General features: G+C 47.8%; 2 protein-coding genes across 6 annotated transcripts in view; both read left to right on the top strand.

Annotated features, from left to right (window-relative positions):
* Positions 1 to 4,962: 4,962 nt before the first annotated feature.
* On the top strand, positions 4,963 to 10,288 carry LOC118510340 (ubiquitin-protein ligase E3B). Its single transcript, XM_036052011.1, has 8 exons — positions 4,963 to 5,154; positions 5,544 to 5,825; positions 5,888 to 7,209; positions 7,278 to 7,449; positions 7,537 to 8,538; positions 8,601 to 8,730; positions 8,811 to 8,975; positions 9,043 to 10,288. The coding sequence occupies exons 2-8, from the start codon at positions 5,653 to 5,655 to the stop codon at positions 9,325 to 9,327; spliced, it is 3,249 nt and encodes a 1,082-aa protein (XP_035907904.1). The 5' UTR covers positions 4,963 to 5,154; positions 5,544 to 5,652; the 3' UTR covers positions 9,328 to 10,288.
* Positions 10,289 to 10,648: 360 nt separating this feature from the next.
* LOC118510369 (serine/threonine-protein kinase NLK) overlaps positions 10,649 to 18,090 on the top strand; it is a 68,802-nt gene continuing 61,360 nt past the window's right edge. For 2 of the 5 annotated variants that reach the window (XM_036052092.1, XM_036052093.1), the window contains exons 1-2: positions 10,649 to 10,904; positions 12,797 to 13,768. In XM_036052092.1, coding sequence (XP_035907985.1) covers positions 13,569 to 13,768 — 200 coding nt within the window. In that variant the 5' untranslated portion in view covers positions 10,649 to 10,904; positions 12,797 to 13,568. Of the gene's footprint in view, positions 10,905 to 11,450; positions 11,469 to 12,796; positions 13,769 to 18,090 lie in introns of those variants that run through there. The other 3 variants (XM_036052091.1, XM_036052090.1, XM_036052089.1) reach the window with 3 other exon arrangements.

Below are 18,090 nucleotides of genomic sequence, written 5' to 3'. Positions count from 1 at the left end.
ATACTCTTTAAAGCGTAACTCGGGTACTTACTGTACACCAGTAGTAGTAGTTGACATGTTTGAAATCTCTTTGATGGGTATTTCGTATTCTTAATAAATTAAAATAAGTAACAAACCTGTAATTTTTTGTATTATTTTATTTAAATAAATTAACTCAAACGTCTAGAACAATTAACTTCTCATCCCTGCCACAACAAACTCCCTCCGGGCAAAGTGATCTCGATCTCGATCAAAGTGGAAACTTCCGAAAGCGACTCACGGTAGCACCTCATCTCGCCGGCTTTCTTTCTTCCCACCTAAGCATCCCACCCCCTACCCCTCTCTCACTCTCTTTCCTCTTCACCCCTCTCAGGATTTCTCTCCACCGCTTGAAGCAGGGGAGGCTTAATTTTCATATTTATTTCCCTCACTTCCGATAGCGCCTAATCTCGAAAGCGTTAAAATACATTCTTTCTCAACGGCGGATTAATTTATCTTGGGGCTCTTTGTAGTCGGCCCGCCATCAGCGGCGGGTGGGGGTGCACGATGAATCGATAGCCGAATCGAGGGCCTTTGAGCGATGGAACGGGGGGAACGGGGAGATCGCATTTGGAAGGACCTCCATCGAAGACCATCCCCGGCTTCCGTTCCCGATACCAGGGAAGCGGGATCAGCAAAAGGCAAGTCCATGGTCTTGTTTTTTTCTTTGCTCAACCCCGTAAAACGATGCTGCTTTGTTGTTCTGCTTTATGGATTGCGGAACTGTGGCGCTGGTTCTGGTTTCGCTTCATTGACTAATAAACCGATAAACTAGTCAATAAAATGTGGCGGTTTGGAAATGAAAGCCAATAAAGCAATGAAGGGCATATAAAAAATAAAATACAAAATATTAAAACTTTATAAAACCACAAAGAAAACAAAAATCGGATAAAAGAAATTTACAACAAAATTCACAGAATATCTTAAACCAACTTCAAGGCACAGCGAGCATAACCAGCAAGGCAACAGAGGCAGGGATGGGAGTTTATGATCTGCGATTTTTTATCGCTCTTTCCCGCCCCAACGTCAAGGCACCTCCGCCCCCCCACCTCATGGTGTTGTATCCTCCCCCAGCGCGAATGGATGGAAAAACCAATGCACCAGCAGAAGGTGCATGCGAACGAGTTGTAAGATGCATTTCCGTTGCACCGTTCCGTGCTCGACGCGCGAACCTTCGCCGATCGGGCGGTTTCCTTTGGGCTGTGCGCCTTGTGTGCGTGCGTGTGTGTGTGCGCATCATAAAATGGAAGACCACACCGAAGCTGAATTATACGAATGTGTTAACAAGACATTTTGAAGTTTATAAATTGCAAACTGAGACGCCTTTGGCGTGCGGCCGTGGCCATCGCAGGAAAAAAGTTATGGGGGGGGGGGGAGGGGGAGGAACGGATCGGCGATTGTTTTGCGATCGGTTGCCGACCGATGCAGGTTTTACATTATGCTGGTGCTTTGGTGGCTTCTCACGTTTCTTTCGCCCTCGGTTGCTTATTGTAATGCTTTTTCAAGGATTATTCCTATGGAAGTTGATAGTAGATGATGTTTGAAATAACATATAGTTTTTAAAATTTTGTTCCAGGCCTGGATATCAAGTAGGATTCTTTAAGATCAAGAGCATAGAGTTGCAGAATTACTAATTTTTGCCCGTAGCCACTTTAATATGAAGTATTATAACCCCAACCATTATAACGCCTCCACCAACTTCAAATGGAACTGTCAATACCGTTACAAGACGTAGTGGTTCCTTGGCCTACTAGATTACTCTACCATACCAGCAACTCCAAAGCATTCCACTACGACATGCCTACGGTCTATAGCTGGCGGGTCAGCAAACATGCCTCGGCTGCGGCTGATACGCTTCATTTCCATATCACGGATTCCGAGCCAGTGCTCCAGAAGAGGTTAAATTCCAACCGAACCGTCCATTCCTCTCCGTTCGTATAATGTCCAAGAGTTCCGAAACTCCGACGAAGAAAAAGACACACATCGAATAGACGCAAAGCACATCTAGTAGTCACTGGAGGGTGTTCGTTTTTTTCGTGTGTGAAAATTGTCCGACGCGTAAAAATACATCAACCCTCCCCTCACAAGGTTCACCCGATCGGTTGCGGAATAGCCGCAATCTTGTCTAATTACGCGACCGCGCTACCGGGTGTGCTACTGCGGGCTGATGGAACGGCAGAAAGATGGCTGCGGGGTATATGTCACTCTTTATCTGACCCTTCAAAGGCGTTCCGACCGACCGGCCGGGGCTAAGCGTGGCGTGAGCAGAAAAACCTCGGGGAAGTTGAAACGGCCGGGAAATTGGCCGTTTTTGATGGTGGTGCGCCGCCGAAACGCCCCAAATCGGCGAAACCAATTAGCGCTGGCCGGTAATAAAGTGTCGTTCGGCGAAAATTGATCCCGGGCGTGTTGGACTGCGTGCGTTGAATTTAATCGTTTGTTTTTAAAGAAATTCCTGCTAGGACAAGCATTGCGCACAGTAAGTACGTTTAATGGCGTAGGTGAAATAGTTTTATATGGCGTGTGTCTTGCTGGAGTGTCGTTAGTATTTTGTCCAGTAGCCGTTTGTGTCTATCCCAACAGTCCCTGGAAACGTTTGTTCGTTAATTTAGCACAATTAGTTGACGAATAGCGGTTGTCCCGGTATTTCTCTCTCTCTCTCTCTCTCCCTCTATTACTCGCGTGTGAGTAATCTGAAGGCCCCAATCCAAGCACCTCAATTAAGATATCAAGAAAGCTAACCAATTAGAAAGATTACCGCCGATAGCGATCGACGGCTACGACTGCGACGATGACGTGCGGCGTTTGGGGGTTTTGAAAACACCTCGGCGAAGAATTACGGTAGGCGATGGAGAAAGCACAATAGCACACCATCTGGGTGCAACACAAAATTGTCCTCGTCTCACGTATCTCCCTAGGGCCGTAAACGGACTTAAGGAGGAACTCTGGTCGTCTGCAAAATGTAGACATATTTTGTCTTTCGCTACACAAACAGCACAATCCGTGGGCAATACGATCATTGCTGCCTCAATAAACATCCATTGAAGGTTGAGCGATGTTTCCCATGCTGAAGGGCTTTCGGGATGGTCGGGACATTGCTTTGAGGTACAATTTCCTCGTGTTCATTCACAATCCAAGAGAGCTGTCTGTGTTTGCCGTTAGAATTGTCACCAGTTTTGGCAATTTTGCGCACGAATGCATTACGATCTGGCGGCCATCGTTCGCCCACCGGTAATGAGCTTTCGAAGTTTTCGCTCTACGCACCATATGTCATCCCCGTTCGGGGACAGTGCTTGTGGTAAGGTTCGCTGCCACTCTTAAGATATCGGCTGCAACCGATGAGCCGCTGCCAGGTCGGAAAACATTCAAACGATCAAAAACCTAACCTGAAAACCCGGTAGGAGATAATGGATTATCCTTATTCAAAGGGGCGTCCTCGGGTGTTGATGTCCACGGCGGCATTTGTCATCGGCTGGCCGGTAATGGAAACCGGATGCGGTCCGGTGCGTCCGAAATGCGAAACATTGTTTGCGACAAACAAGCTGACAAAAAAGGCGTCCGGCTAGGTCGGCGAGGAAAGACAAGATTAGTGAGGGCCTGCTATTGCGTGCCTCTGCCGTGGACAGGGAAAGCCGAACCAATTCTACTCAACGCGATCGCGCATGAGTGAACCATACGACTGGTCCGCGCCTGGCTCTAGCATATCATTAAAAAGGACACAACAACAAGGGACACAGCTCCTGCTTTTCCTCTGTGTATGTATTTTTATTGTCACCCATTCTGTTCCCTTTGGGATGGTTTGCCCTAATCGCATATTAAGGCTTCCCTCGAGAGCAGGACAGTCAGGACTCGTGTAAACGGTAATGAGCGGAGAATTTAGTAATTAGAAATGAAAACATCGTTTCACGTACCATGTGCCGGAGGTCCCAGAAGGAAGAAGAGAACTACAACAAAATCAATCCCTTTTCTCCAACAACCATCCAATGAGCAACGAAACAGGGATCACTCGCATCTTAATCCTTCCCGCAAGGACAGGTTACTATGGGCAGAGGATAACATGGAGTGGTGGTGCGATGGCAGCGAAAAGGTGCCTGTTGGCGGATGATGTTGCCGAAACAAAAAAACCGGGAATGATCCACCCGAGTGAAGCTTCTGTATCCTCCGTAGCGGTAAAGCCCTTAGGAGAAAAGGATTACACTTGAGTTGGGACAATGTGAACTGGTTCACTCTCTGTCTCTCGAGTGGGGTTCTTTGTGCGTGTTTTGAGGCAACAATGCAGTGGAAGGCTGCGCCAAAAATGAGCTTTTAAGCAGCAGACATTTGTTGTAGGCTAAGTTTTTTTCTGTATGTGCATTAATATGTCTTGTAAAAGATACTATAATATTATGAAAATCCACTTTAGTCCTTTTTTGGTCTTCTTCTGTAAGTTTTCCGTACTAAGGGAGAATCTGGAAGGGTTTTGAAACTGGCTACAGCGTGGGTGACATCGGTTGGTCCACGGTGATAACGATCATTTACGTTTCGTCGAAAATGAACTGTTGAGGTTTGAACTAAGAATTGTTGAACTAAGAATGTTGAAATATCCTTTCAGGAAAAAATGAACTATTTATGCTAGTTTTCAATCTACTTTGGAAGTGCCAAAACTGTACGCTCGTTTTCCAACTGTCATTTTGAATTATAGCGAGGGGTAGGAATTCACAGCTGTGGATTTAAACTTGGGGAATCTCAAAGACCTTTTTCCAATTATGCACCGTAATTTGTGCAGCTATTAATTAAAACAAAATGTGTCATCATTTTTTGTTTAAATTTCTCTAAATTTTAGCTTAATTTAAAAAGTAAACCATTTGTTTTCCATTATTTTATTATATTCAACACTCCCACTGTTCAATGCTCATGACCACGCGCTTACCCTCTGTGCGTGACGAACAATTTGACAGCGAAAGAACAAAAAACACTCACACACACAGGCAGGAAAAAAAACAACAATCACAACAGCTGAGGCACGGGAAAATTTTCGTGTGTTTTACTTTCCGTGACGCAAAAACCAAATAAAAGCCTCCGCATTGTGAACCCTTTACGCCAAATCGGGACATGAAAATCTATTCGTGACGAATTACATCATCATGCAGCGATAAGGTACGGCCGGGGAGTTGTTGTGCGTTGTGCTAGAGGCGGATCGAATTTCGGGTTGTTGATAAGAAGGACCAGCACGGTGAAGCAGTGCAACCAAGCGCAGGGATTGTGGTGATGTCAGCAGAGAAAGAAGGTGTAAACTATCATCCTACGCATCTTCGAAGCAAGGCGATAGGACGCACTTGCAGAGCAAGAAGCGATACAATGTGTAGCTTTGATAAACACGGAACAGCACGATCGACTGTGCGAGTGGAGTGCACTTAGTTTGCTGCACTTCCTAGAGGCGTGTTAACTGTACAGGCAGCGCCGTCTAGCAGTGGGGTCAATTAGCAGAATTGTGTTTATTGCTTTTCTCCCCTTTCTCTTCTCTTTCCCCCGACCCGCTTTTCTAGTAACAAGTCGTGCGATAGTGTCTGGCCTCGGTTTGTGCGACGAATCGGAAAAGTTCGCACAAAAAAACGACAACAACAACTGGAGCACCCAACACAAAAACCGGGCAGTATGTTTGGACGTACCGAAACGAACAAGGACAGTTTCCTTGTCCAAACGAAGGCGGCACGCGAGGAGCGTGCCAACGAACGTGCACAGGAAGAACGGCGGGACCGTTCGATATTGCTGCTTCAGCGTAACATCCGCGGCTGGTTGGCCCGTACCAAGTTTCGGCAGACAATTCTGTAAGTATTCGGCACACCCCAGCGGTACAGCAAACTCACCATGGGTTTCGATCTGTTTTAAGAAATGAATTCGACGAACTGCTTCCACCGGTCACAAACGTCGGCAAACCGATCGACCTTAAACCAAGCCTTGCGGTGTACTGTGCCGCAAGTCACTTCCTGCTCCAGTGGAAAGCGGAAACGTCCGCTCCGGAGTCAGCACCGCAGCGGGAACGACTAGAACGCCTATGCCGGTATCTTGTCGCCAGCCTTGAATCGGACTCCCCCAAAACGAGCTACATTGGTGTTGCGTTCAACAAAGAGCTCAGCCTAGCCTGGATCCGCCACATAAAGAAGCTGCTGTACCGATGCTGCACAGCGATCGAGCTGCTCAAGCCCGAAGTGCACAGCGATAGCATATCATTGGCCTTATACCTGCACACGCTGGTCGCGTTCACGTCGATCAACAGTTGGGCGCTGTTGCGAAACAAATCGCTGGCCGGGCTAAAGCCCGGCATGACGCAACTGTGCGCGAACGTGATGGGCGATCTGGTGCAGAAGGGATTCTATCTGACGCTGCGCAACGTGCTGGTGAAAGGAACCTGCCGGCCCGTGGTCAATCTCAAACCGATTTCGCTAACAGCACTCGTGACGCTCGCTCTGCGTCCGCTCGTCTCGTCCGGTTACAGCGAGAATCTCCTCAGCCAATTCCTGGTGCAGATCCTCTCCGTCCCCGGTATGATCATGCAGCTCGAGCAGTTCACACCGGAATGTCTCGTGAGCATCCAGTCGCACGGAACGCTTGAGAAAACGCTCGATCTGCTGAGTGGTGAACAGTCGACCAAGTTCGTTGTGGCCAGCCTGCAGAACAGCAATCTGCTCGCGCTGCTGGCCAACGTGGTCCATCTGTACTACCTGGAGCCGCCGGAAAATGCATCCAAGCTGGCCTATCCCGCGTTTACGTTTGTCGTTACGCAGCTGCTGAACGGTATACTGAACAGCCTGAGCCAGGCCGGTGGTGCCTTCACGCAGTGGCACGAGCTGTTGGGATGGTTTTCACCCGGCAAGGATCGGCTGCAGCACGAAAATTTGCCGCTCATCAAGAAGCAGATCCATCTGCTGTGGAACCATCGGATCGTGAAGCTGCTGCTGGGGGACAATCTGAAGGAGTTGGCCGTTGGGTACGAGACGATCGATTATCCCATCCCGAGCGGGAACAGTACGGGGAATCTGCTGAAGCGGGCGCTTACGTTCGAGCGTAGCTCGATCAAGGGACAACCGAACAAGGCGGGAAAGATGTACCGGAAGCTTGGGTCGGGTGAAGTGTCCCGGGTGGCGCTAACCTGCTCGATGTATCATGCGGCCCTGAGTGCGCTGTCGCAGCTGCGACTGGATATTCTTTCCGGTGAGAATGCGTCTCTAACGACCTCAGAAGGAAAGCGATTTTAATCATGAATTGTTGTCTTTTGTCAGGCCTTTGCTATAACGATACGGTGCTACACGATCTGTGGCTGCTGCTTGGATCGATCGGACCCAACTGTGGCCTGAAGGGGTTCATCGAGCTTCTGCAAGTCAGTCAAACGAATTACGCGCCACCGTTGCTGCTTCTCTCGTTGTTCTGTGACTGTATGACCCATTACGTGACGTGAGTGTAGTCTCTCTCTCTCTCTCTCTGGCTTTCTCTTCAAGTCGTGTTCCCATACTGAACCTTCTTTTACTCGCCATTCGCCAGTATTTTAGACGACCTGGAAATGTACGAACAGCAAACACCGTTCACGCTGAACGACTACATCGTGCTGTCCCACTTCCTGAACACATTCCTGTACCGCACCATCCAGGACCAGATACTGGACGCGAAGACGGCCACCAGCGCGCCGCTGTTCGTGTCCATACACACGCTCCTACTGTGCCTGTACCGGCGCGACTGTCGCCGCCAGTTTGCACCGCCGAACCACTGGCTTATCCGGGACATTCGGCCGTCCCACTTTCTGGCCGATCTGGAAAAGGGGAAGAAGCACACCCAGATTTTGCTGCAGAAGATGCCCCACATCATCCCGCACGAGGATCGGGTACAGCTGTTCCGGAAGTTTGTACAGAACGAAAAGGCGGTACTGGGGCTGACGGAATCGGCCTGCGCGTCGCCCAGCTCTGCGCTCGTTACCGTCCATCGGGACCGCATTGTGGAGGATGGCTATAGGCAGCTGGCAGCATTGCCACCCCACGGCCTTAAGGGTGTGATTCGTGTGCGGTTCATTAATCAGCAGGGATTGGACGAAGCGGGTATCGATCAGGACGGTGTGTTTAAGGAGTTTCTCGAGGAAACGATCAAGCGGGTGTTTGATCCTTCGTTGAATCTGTTCAAAACGACCACCGAACAGCGGCTGTATCCGTCGCCCACGTCACACATGCAGGAGAACCATCTGGCGCTGTTTGAGTTTGTCGGTCGGATGTTGGGCAAAGCGGTTTACGAGGGCATCGTGGTGGATGTCCCGTTTGCATCGTTCTTTCTGTCGCAAGTGCTGGGCCAAACGCAGCAAGCGCTGTACAGCTGTATGGATGAGCTGCCATCGCTCGACAAGGAGCTGTACCGGAGCTTAACGTTCATCAAGCACTACCAGGGCGATGTGGCGGATTTGGATCTGACGTTCAGCGTGGATGAGGACGTGATGGGGAAGATTGTGACGCACGAGCTGCATCCGGGCGGGAAGGCACGGGCGGTCAATAATGATAATAAGTGAGTTTCGATTAAGATTCTGTGTAAGGAAAAGGTTTATTAACTTTTTGCTCTTTTTACAGGATCAATTACATCCACTATATGGCTTACTTTCGCATGCACACGCAGATCCGCGATCAGACGGCCGCATTCATACGCGGATTTCGGTGCATTGTCAATCCGGACTGGTTGGCACTGTTTTCCACGCCGGAAGTACGTCCATGCACTGGGATTCCTTTAGTGAACGAATATTTACTAATCTTTTTTTCTTTACCCTTGATTGGCCGTTTTAGCTGCAAAGGCTTATATCGGGCGACACATCGCCACTGGATTTGAAGGATCTGCGCAAACACACCCAGTATTACGGTGGCTTCCACGATGGGCATCGGGTGGTCGGTTGGCTGTGGGATATTCTTGCCAAAGATTTCACGGAAGAGGAGAAAAAATTGTTCCTGAAGGTAGGATGGCACCCGCTTTTGTTGCAGAATGGTTCCTCATGGAAGCTAATTGTGTGTTCTCTTTTAGTTTGTAACGAGCTGCTCGAAACCGCCACTGCTTGGCTTTGCCCATCTGGAACCTCCGTTTTCCATACGCTGCGTGGAGGTGGGCGACGACGAGGACATCGGCGATACGGTCGGTTCCGTCATCCGTGGGTTCTTCACCATCCGCAAGAAGGACCCGTTGAACCGGCTGCCCACATCGTCCACCTGCTTCAATCTGCTAAAGCTACCGAACTATCAGAAGAAGAGCATGCTGCGGGACAAGCTCCGGTACGCAATATCCAGCAATACCGGGTTCGAGCTTTCGTAAGCAGCCAGCCTGTTTGCAGCCGGTGTTTGGCGAGACATTCTTATGAGCTCGTGGGGAGACATATATAATCCATTAAACTGTGATAGTAAGCGAAGGATATTCAGTCGGGGAGGTGCAATTTGCACCCCCGAAAAGGAATATCCTTTCCGTGTTTGTGTGGTATTTGGCTAAGCGCAACTGTGCAATCCAAGCGGAAATCCAATATGTGTGTGTAGTTGTGCAACAGTGCAGAAGAATTGAACCCAGTGCGTATGTCGGTGTATATCAATAGTAGTATATTTATGGTATTGCGTTTGGCGAGTGCTTCACAAGGACGGAACTCGGCGGAGGCTGGTCAGTTGCGGGTGGCTTGATGCAATCGGAACTGGAAACTGTAAACGTATCAGGAGAGCAAGTCGAAACGCACGCGTAAAAAGGTGTTTATTTTATATATCGATACATTTGTAGCTGGCAGCGGTAGGTGTGTGAAGGGACAATGATAATCTAATATTTATACTACGTGTAGCAAGGGTAAGAAAGTATTTTTCGAACGTGTCTAGAGCTGATTATTTGTGTGTGAGTGAGTGTGTGTGTTGCATGCGATCGGAACGAGAAGAATACCGTTGAAAACGGGTGTACTACACATTATATATTGTAACAATCTCTCCCACTTTGGTGCAATAGGTGCACCCATCCCACGAAACGTACCCGGCCCGGACACATCCTGGAGGGAGTAGAATTCGTAGAATGGGGTGGAATATGTATGCACATAAAAGCCCCCCAACCCAATACCGGGAATTGCGATACATTAGCAAGTATGTAATTGAAAATCAATCATACAGTTGGTTTATGAAAACAAATACGTCGACGCATAGGAGTAAATGATGTATTACGGAGGAGCGTACGTTAGTTTGTGGCGAGGGACTAATTGAAAAAACAAACAAAAAAAATCATTGTAATAATAAAAGTAGTCTCCTTTCAATGTTTGCAGTTTCCGTTCAGTTTTTCAGTTAAAAACATTTGAATCGCGTTTGACAATTTAGTGTCTTGGATAATCCAACAGATGGCGCCACTTGTTTCTCTTGATTCGAACAACGTATAACACGCGGGGAAAAATAATTCTTTTTTCTGCGCAGAGGATTTCATGAAAATAAACACTTTAGATTTTCTAGTAGTTTTTGTACAATAAAGTTAAGCTTTCATATTAATTTTAACCTTTTTTCCGAACAACCTACAACCAGCACGCCATCTGTCAAAATGCTCCGGTCGAGACCAGCACCCATGCACGCACTTTGACAGCAACGCCCGTTGACAGTTGCACGCCAAGGCGAATGTCTTCTTCCTGCGCCACTGCTAGTTCACGAGAAAAATTGGTCGAGTTCGGACGTGTGGGTTTTGTGTCGCTCCGTTTGGCACGGTTCTAACACGATTCTAGCGGTGACGGCGGTGGCAGCAGCAGCTACGGGCTAGCAACACACCCATACCGTGCACAAGTACCACGCGCAAGCACGCACCTAACCACACCAGCTGCCGAACTGCGGAAACAATACTTTCTCGGAAAACTCGCGGAAACACGCACGGATACGCACCAGCCAGTCGTAAGTGAAGAAAAGTGTCGCTGTAAGAACGCACACACACACACGCACACACGCGGCTACAGACAGACGACGACAGGAAAAGCACGCGTCGTAACCCAGGCAACCCATCAGCAGCACCAGCAGCAGCAGCAGCAGTGTGTGGTTTTTTTGGACCGGCGAAGAGAAGGACCCTTTTTCCCTTTTCCTTGTGTGTGTGTGTGTGTCTGTCATAGCCCTGGGAACAAGTACCATCATCACTGTGTGTATATGCTGGTTCGGTGTTTCCTTTTCGATTCGTCCTTTGTGCAGTCTGGCGAGCCCTTTTGCGACCGTTGTTCTGTTCATCCTGCGGGGCGGATATAGATGGTGCTGGTGGTAGTGGTAGTTGGTGGCGGCGACGGTGGCGATTGTCTAGAACCCTCGTCAAAAAGGAAATCGCCCTGTGTGCGCTTTGTAGCGAAGCTGTACGTGGTGAAGCAATAGCAGACAACGACAACGACGACAAATGCGTTGCTAGTATATCTGTGTGTGTGTGAATGTGTCGAGTGTAAACAATATCTGTCACGATTAGTTTCTGTTTCCAAGGTGGGATTTTGGAGCATCCAGCAAACTGTTCCGTGCTGGGGGAGTTGTCATTGTGCTCTTTACCGAATAAGACTGTCGTGCTTTAGGAAGAAGCAACTATTCTTAGCAAAGGCACCCTCCCAGCAGCTACTGCTGGTGTCTTCTAGTGGTTTTATGCAACACACAGCCCGCGTTGAAATACACACACGCACATCATTTTCGCCAAGGCACGACGCCGCCTGTTGGCTTCCACCAAGTGTGTATGTGTCCAGCGAGTGTTTGCGCTGTCCTTGATCGTTGTGTTGGGGCGCACACGCCATCGTGTGTAAATACTTCCTCGCGCTCGCACTGCCAATAAAGTGGATCACGCGGAGACAAATACGCGACCTTCACACAAAAGAGGTCTGCCCAAACAACAGCTGACAAAAGCTGCCGATTGCGAAGTGTGTGTGAGTGTGTGTTTGTCTGTGCTTGTGTGGTGTAACCGGGAGAAAGCTTCTTTGTACCGGAAGTACCAACAAGCCACAGCATAATCGAACGAATCATCTGTCAGAGCAATCGTCACACGATTATTAGAAGGGGCAGCCATTGCCGTCCGTGTGGAGAAGGGTGCTTAGTGTGCGTGAGACACGTGTGTATGTGCGTGCGTCTGTAATCCACGGCCTACTACACAGTTGAGCTTTTAACAGTGAAGAACGCAACTCGGTCGAAGGGAAAGTGATATAATCGAAGCAATCGTTGGGTCGTTCTCGCTTCTCGAAGCTAGTGGGAAATTAGTTTTTGGAAAGGAAAGAGTCACCAAACCGCAACGACCCCACAGCAATTAGTGTTTCGTTTGGCGTGTAAGGCAGAAGGCACGAAGATCGCATGTCTCGAGTCGTCAGCATCATCATCACCGTCGTCATCCTCGGATTGAGCGGCAAGTCTACGGACCGGTGACTCAGAAGCTCACATTTTCCGGTGCAAATTTCATCAGCCATTGCCATTACGATTAGTTTTTGTGTCTGGGAGTGTGAGCGAGTGTATGTGTGTTCGCTTGGTAAATCATGCGTGCGTAGTGTGTTGGCTGCCGGTTTGCGTTCTACTCGTCTTCACGAGCCCAATTCCTTCGCTTAACCTTGGAATTAAGCAATACCCTCGCTGGAAGGGTAACGCATCGATAATTGTGCAACAAAAGGTGAAGGGAAAGAATCGCCAGAATCCTAGGGCAACCAAAGCAACTAAGGCAACAGCAAAATGCTGTAACATCCAAGCAACAGCAGGAGAAGAAATTGTGTGATATTTTTTTCCATTTCGTGCAAATTGGTCAATTTCCTTGTGTTTAATTTCAACCTTCCATTTGATTTCAGCTCCAAAAACCCGCAATCAAAAGCAGAGTAAAAAGAATGGATTTTTCGTTTTAAAAAATTTCGTCTAAAAAACCCACCCGTTTGTGTTTGTGCGTGTCTTTTTTTTTTGCGTGGAAAAAGCCTACTGAGATGCGTGTGAGTGTTCAGTTAAAATAGTAAAATAGTTCAGTGGTTTTTTTTTTTGTTTTGTTTTCCAATCTCTTCATCAAAAGCAACAAGAAAAAAGCTCGAAAGCTCAAAGGAAGCGCGACACACAACCGGAAGTGTGCAAACACCCACACAACCCAATATACGCGCGAAAGTGTTTCCATTGTGCGTCGTACATGTGCACACGCACTGTGAGGGTGAATTAAGTTCGCAACAACAACAACAACACAGTGAAAAAAACCCTTCACACACATACACACACGAGCGGGTACGCAGTCCATTGTGTGTTGTGAGTTTTCCACCACATCAGTCCGTGGAAGAAGAAGGGAAAACGTTACGCGTTCCGCATTTCCCAAGTTTCCCCGCCTGCCCTTGCCTACCGTTCAACGGGCTGCCCATTTTCCGGGGTTTTCACGCACCGTTTTTCACCATTAGTCATCGAGCCAGCTCATTGTTTACGGCGCGAGTGTTCCGCGGAAGTGGGTGTGTGTGTGTGCGCGTGTGTTTGTAGCTGCTTTTTCTTGTAACGAGTGACGAGAAGGCTCTTTGGCCAGCTCCCCAAACAACTGTACCGAGCGTGCGGAGGAGTACCGGAGGAGTTCGTCGGGTTATGCGCAACGGCTGAATGGCGGCTGTCGGTGGCCCTGCCAGGCAATCACGGGGGGTCTCCATGAGTGTCTCGATGTCGCTGGTACAAGGAGGAGCTGCCGGTGCGCCGCAGGGCGCCATCCTGGCCGCGGCCGCACCCTACTTCCAACCGCCGGCCGTCCCACAGGATGTCCAGCCGGACCGACCGATCGGTTACGGTGCATTCGGTGTCGTATGGTAAGTTACGATTCTAATCTGATCCTCTGTTTTTTTGTGCCCTTTTTCTCTATCGGGAAATCCTGATAACCTTCGTCCTTGGGGATTAATGTTGTGGTTAGGTTTTATTTAATTTATGCTGTGACGTAGCTGCTCCACCTTTTTCTTGCTGATAATGAATGGTGATTGGAGCTTACAAGTTTGTTGTTTCAATGTCATGTGCCAGTGCGATTAGTAATTGATAATCAATCTGATCATTGAGAATAGGGCGCAACTTGGTCTAAGAAGTGCTCTTTGTTAGCATGACGCGACCGGGATTAAATCCCATCTCCAAGAACAAGATTTTGGATAGATGATTATATGAAAACCGTTCTTTACTATTATAGTATTTAGCTGAAACACTATTTTTACGAACTTATCACTAACGTCGAAATCATCCCTTCAATCTTCTAATATTTGAGATACAAACGTGAAGGTAGCATCATTTCCGCAATTTCCTTCCGACGACACCACTTGACGTCACTGGGCGCACTGGTAAACTGTGCCAACACACAGTCGCCCTAGGGAGAATCCACTAGGTCGAGGTTAGCAAAAAAAAAAAAAGGAAAAGAACCGAACGCAACCTTAAAAATAGCTGAATCAATCGATTCCTTATTAGCCTCGTTCCGTTCCATTCCTCGCGGAAATGTAAGGTGAAGGTTGCGATTCCAGCCACGGGCTAGAGCGCGCGTGTCCAAGCGCGGGAACCAATGGTCCAGCAGCAAATACAGCTGATAAGGGCGGCCCCATCTTATTTCGTTCGAAGCGAATCAACCGCTGATATGCCGTATCCCTTTTTGCGCCGAAGGTGCACTGCTGGGAAGCGGGGCAGAAAATTGCGCGATCGGCTGCTGATTGGTAATTGGGACACGACCTGTCAGTTTGAGCGCCTCGGTCGGTAGGGTGCGATAGCGCTCGAGACATTGCATTGTACCGGAGAAGAATGAGGTTACCAGATGTATTTGTGCTCAAGCACACCTTAGGGTATGATCCTTTTTGTTCTGTTTTGTGTGTGTGTGTATGTCTCCCTGGGTCTTCGGCTGATGTGTGGTCCCGAACTCTGGTGATGGTGCTAAATAAACCTTGAAATACATTCCGGTCCAAGTTTTAATTTACACTTGCCGGGGAAAAGTAGTGTCAGCAGCGTTGGAATCTAGGTCTAGCCGTTGCCTTCACCCTTTGGAAGGCGCACCTTTTTTGGGGAGGTGATTATCAGACACTTGTAAGGTAGCGTACGAAGGTAACACCTCACCCACCAGGGTGGCCATATTTTTTGGAGGCAGCCTGTAACAGTTTTTCTTTACATGCTTTTGATGTTCTGAACAAATCTAATAATTGTGTGGTAAATCCACCCAAAATAAATGTACTGCATATAACAATCTCATCTCAATCAGCTAAGGTCATCTTGAGCATATAGGATCGGATGTATAAACAAATTCTCAGCTGGTCTAGAATCTTTTAATAAAACGGACTTGAATATCTTGACTTGAGCTTGTAGTAAGGCAAAGGTAAATACTGCTTGTCTCAGGAATATAAAATGTTTTAATGGTAACTCGATGCGTCACAGGCATCCAACCAATAATTGATCTGTATGCTGGCTAATTCGGAGACTTTGAAGATTTCTATTTGCGTCTAACACATTAGCATCTTTCTACAGGTTTTCGAATTTCCTCCAGTCGTATGAGGCTTATACCGGTGCTAAAAATGACCTTAAAAGCAGTTCTGTTCTCTGCTTCTTCTGATTAATTTTATTCCAAAGCCTGTTAAGAAAAAAAAGTCAAAAAAAATCATAAAACAAAATTCTCGACGAGTAACATGCACCTTTTTGTTTGGGCTGCACACCAAATGCGGCTCTAAATCGTAAACGCTCCCATTATTTGCCGGCTACACACTGATAAGCGACTTGCAGGTGTGTACGGTGCTGTGTTAATTAAACAGCTGGCAGGGGCCACCGGGATGGGGAGATGCTGGTGGTGGTCCAGAGGTTTGTTTGATAAATGATATGTCACCAAAGCGACAGCGCGATATCGTCACCCGGGGATGGCAGGAGAAGAAGACGCGAAAAGTGAAAATGAAACACAACCCGCTGGAAAATAATCCCACCTAGACCAAGAGTATCGGTCAGCCGTGGGTCACTTTGGGTGTAGGAAAAAAGGGGGAACCACCTTCCACCGGAACGGTATGACACATCGCTCACCCAAGTTCCAGTGAAAGTTATCGCACGACACACGGCTAACGAGAGCCCGGTGATAATTTTTGGCAAACGTACGCACGCACCCTGTGCGATAATGGTTTGGAGTCCTTTTTTAGTAGCTTGATGAACCGTTGTGTCGGATTGCGTAGTTTCTCCGGGGTTTTCGATGTTATCTATGGGTAGGGCGCAATAGACTTCGCCGGTCGCATATCGATTCTGTGAAGTTTGTCTGTGATCTGATCATATCAGCGTAGAAAGGGTAGGAGATAATTCAAAGCGACAGTTAGTTTTTTATTTGCAGACCAGTGCAACGGCACGTCAGTGTTACCATCGGACGAGGGTTTACACATTCTAACCTCGTTCGGCGTAGAAACGAGCGTATGATTCGATAACCACAAATCAAAACGAATCATGTGGGTAGGACAATTTGTGGTTTGTCTAATTATTTGTTCGTTACGTTCTCACCAACAACCGCCAGTCAGAGTGTACAACTGGGTCGGTTTCATCAAGTTTTTCCAGTTGGCGAAAAAGCTTCTTCGATCACGTTTCCGCCAGGAGCTCTGGTAAAAGAAGGGTTAGGATTTCCAGCGAATTAATGAGTTTTCAACGTGAGCTTTGTGTGGGGTGTATCTTTCGAAAGCCCTCACCTCTTCCTGATAAGGGATGGTAACAAGGGTGCAAAGCAAAACACGAGCAACAGTTCGACCCATTCACCAACCGGGCAGCATGCATGAATCGGGTGGGACTTCTTTGTTGTTGGTGGTGGGGCGGGATTGTATCGATAACCTAGTTATTTTCTTTGCCAAAGCGTCGGTGCTCTTCAATTGCGTAAATCATCAATATGTATACCACGACACACGGGGACGACATTGCTTATCAGCTTTCGCTCCCTCTCTTTCGGTAGGTTTCTCTTTTTCATAACAACTGCTACTGTGTTATGTGCCCCTTTACGTACAAGAAAGACAGCAGTGCGGAGATGGTAAGATGCCGATTGGATGGCAGGATTTTATCTCTCCAACGGCTCGATGTTCGCTAATTTTATCAATTATTTTGGAGGTAGGAAAGAAAATCGAGTGTGAGCAACATAATCGTCAGACCGCTTGAACTCCCGACCAGCGTACTCTCGAGAGAATGCGACACAAAATAGTTCTTCTTGGGGACCCTAGAGCGTTATGCCGTCATCATCGTCGTGCGGTGGCAAAGGCACATGATTTGATGGATGGTGTGTTGCGTCTCACGCGTCTGCGTCCCTTCGGCAGCATAGGTTTTCCTCCTCACAGTTGGGAAGGATATTTTTAGCCGAACCTACACTGATGGTGTGATGATGAAGAGAGTGTGAAGTGGGCAGCAGAACACGTAAGTGAAGGTTACCATGGTGTTTAAGTGAGCGAATAAGGAAGTCGGTCGGTGTACCGGAAGAGGTGAGACTGAATGGGGGGGAAGAAGGAGAAGCTTGTACGCTAGGTATTGGCGGGAAGCCAGGCAAACTAGCTATGCTTTATATCATCATTATAATAGTGGAGAGGGCCTGCAGGGGAGAATGCGTTTGCTGTAAATCTGCTGCACAGGTGGATGCATATGTGCTTGTGTATAATGTGTAAATGAATATCACTTTAGATTTATCAACAATATGTTTTTTTTTCCAATTAGAAGACCAATAAGAATTATATTTCTGATTTGATCCTACAAGGGGTTTTGAACATTTTAGATTATATACCTTGGCAAACTTGGGAGATCCCGTACGTTGGGCTGACTACTTTGCTACGGGTAAAATTAAGTCACAGAAAGCCAGAAATGGCAGGCCGAGACCTCGCGAGGCTGTAGTGCCAAGGAAGAAGAAGAAACTTGGGAGAAGTCCTATGGGGACTAGACGATGTCGATCAGCATCGTCTGCCAATCCAATATCCTGGTCTTTTTGGCGGAAGCATCACCATCAATCAATTCATCTCTCTTTGGATCTGTTCTGTCGATGTGGAACGTCCCAAAAATACTTTAAGAGTGAGATTGGTCGTCCGGTGTCACTCTCAAGACATGACTAGACCATCTAAGTCTCGCGGATTTAATTAGATCCAAAACAGCCAGCTCAAGCATTGTAACAGCTTTTCCATTG

The sequence above is a fragment of the Anopheles stephensi genome, chromosome 3 (assembly GCF_013141755.1).
Source record: "Anopheles stephensi strain Indian chromosome 3, UCI_ANSTEP_V1.0, whole genome shotgun sequence".
In the NCBI taxonomy this organism is placed as follows: Eukaryota; Metazoa; Arthropoda; class Insecta; order Diptera; family Culicidae; genus Anopheles; species Anopheles stephensi.
Note: the sequence above shows the minus strand (reverse complement) of the source record. Positions and strands in the feature narration are given on the sequence as shown.

What these genes read in the sequence shown, in the direction of transcription:
- LOC118510340 (XM_036052011.1), top strand. Translation starts at nt 5,653, where the DNA reads ATGTTTGGACGTACCGAAACGAACAAGGACAGTTTCCTTGTCCAAACG. An exon ending in GCGACTGGATATTCTTTCCG is followed by an intron (nt 7,210 to 7,277) that starts GTGAGAATGCGT and finishes GTCTTTTGTCAG; the next exon opens with GCCTTTGCTATAACGATACG. An exon ending in AGAAAAAATTGTTCCTGAAG is followed by an intron (nt 8,976 to 9,042) that starts GTAGGATGGCAC and finishes GTTCTCTTTTAG; the next exon opens with TTTGTAACGAGCTGCTCGAA.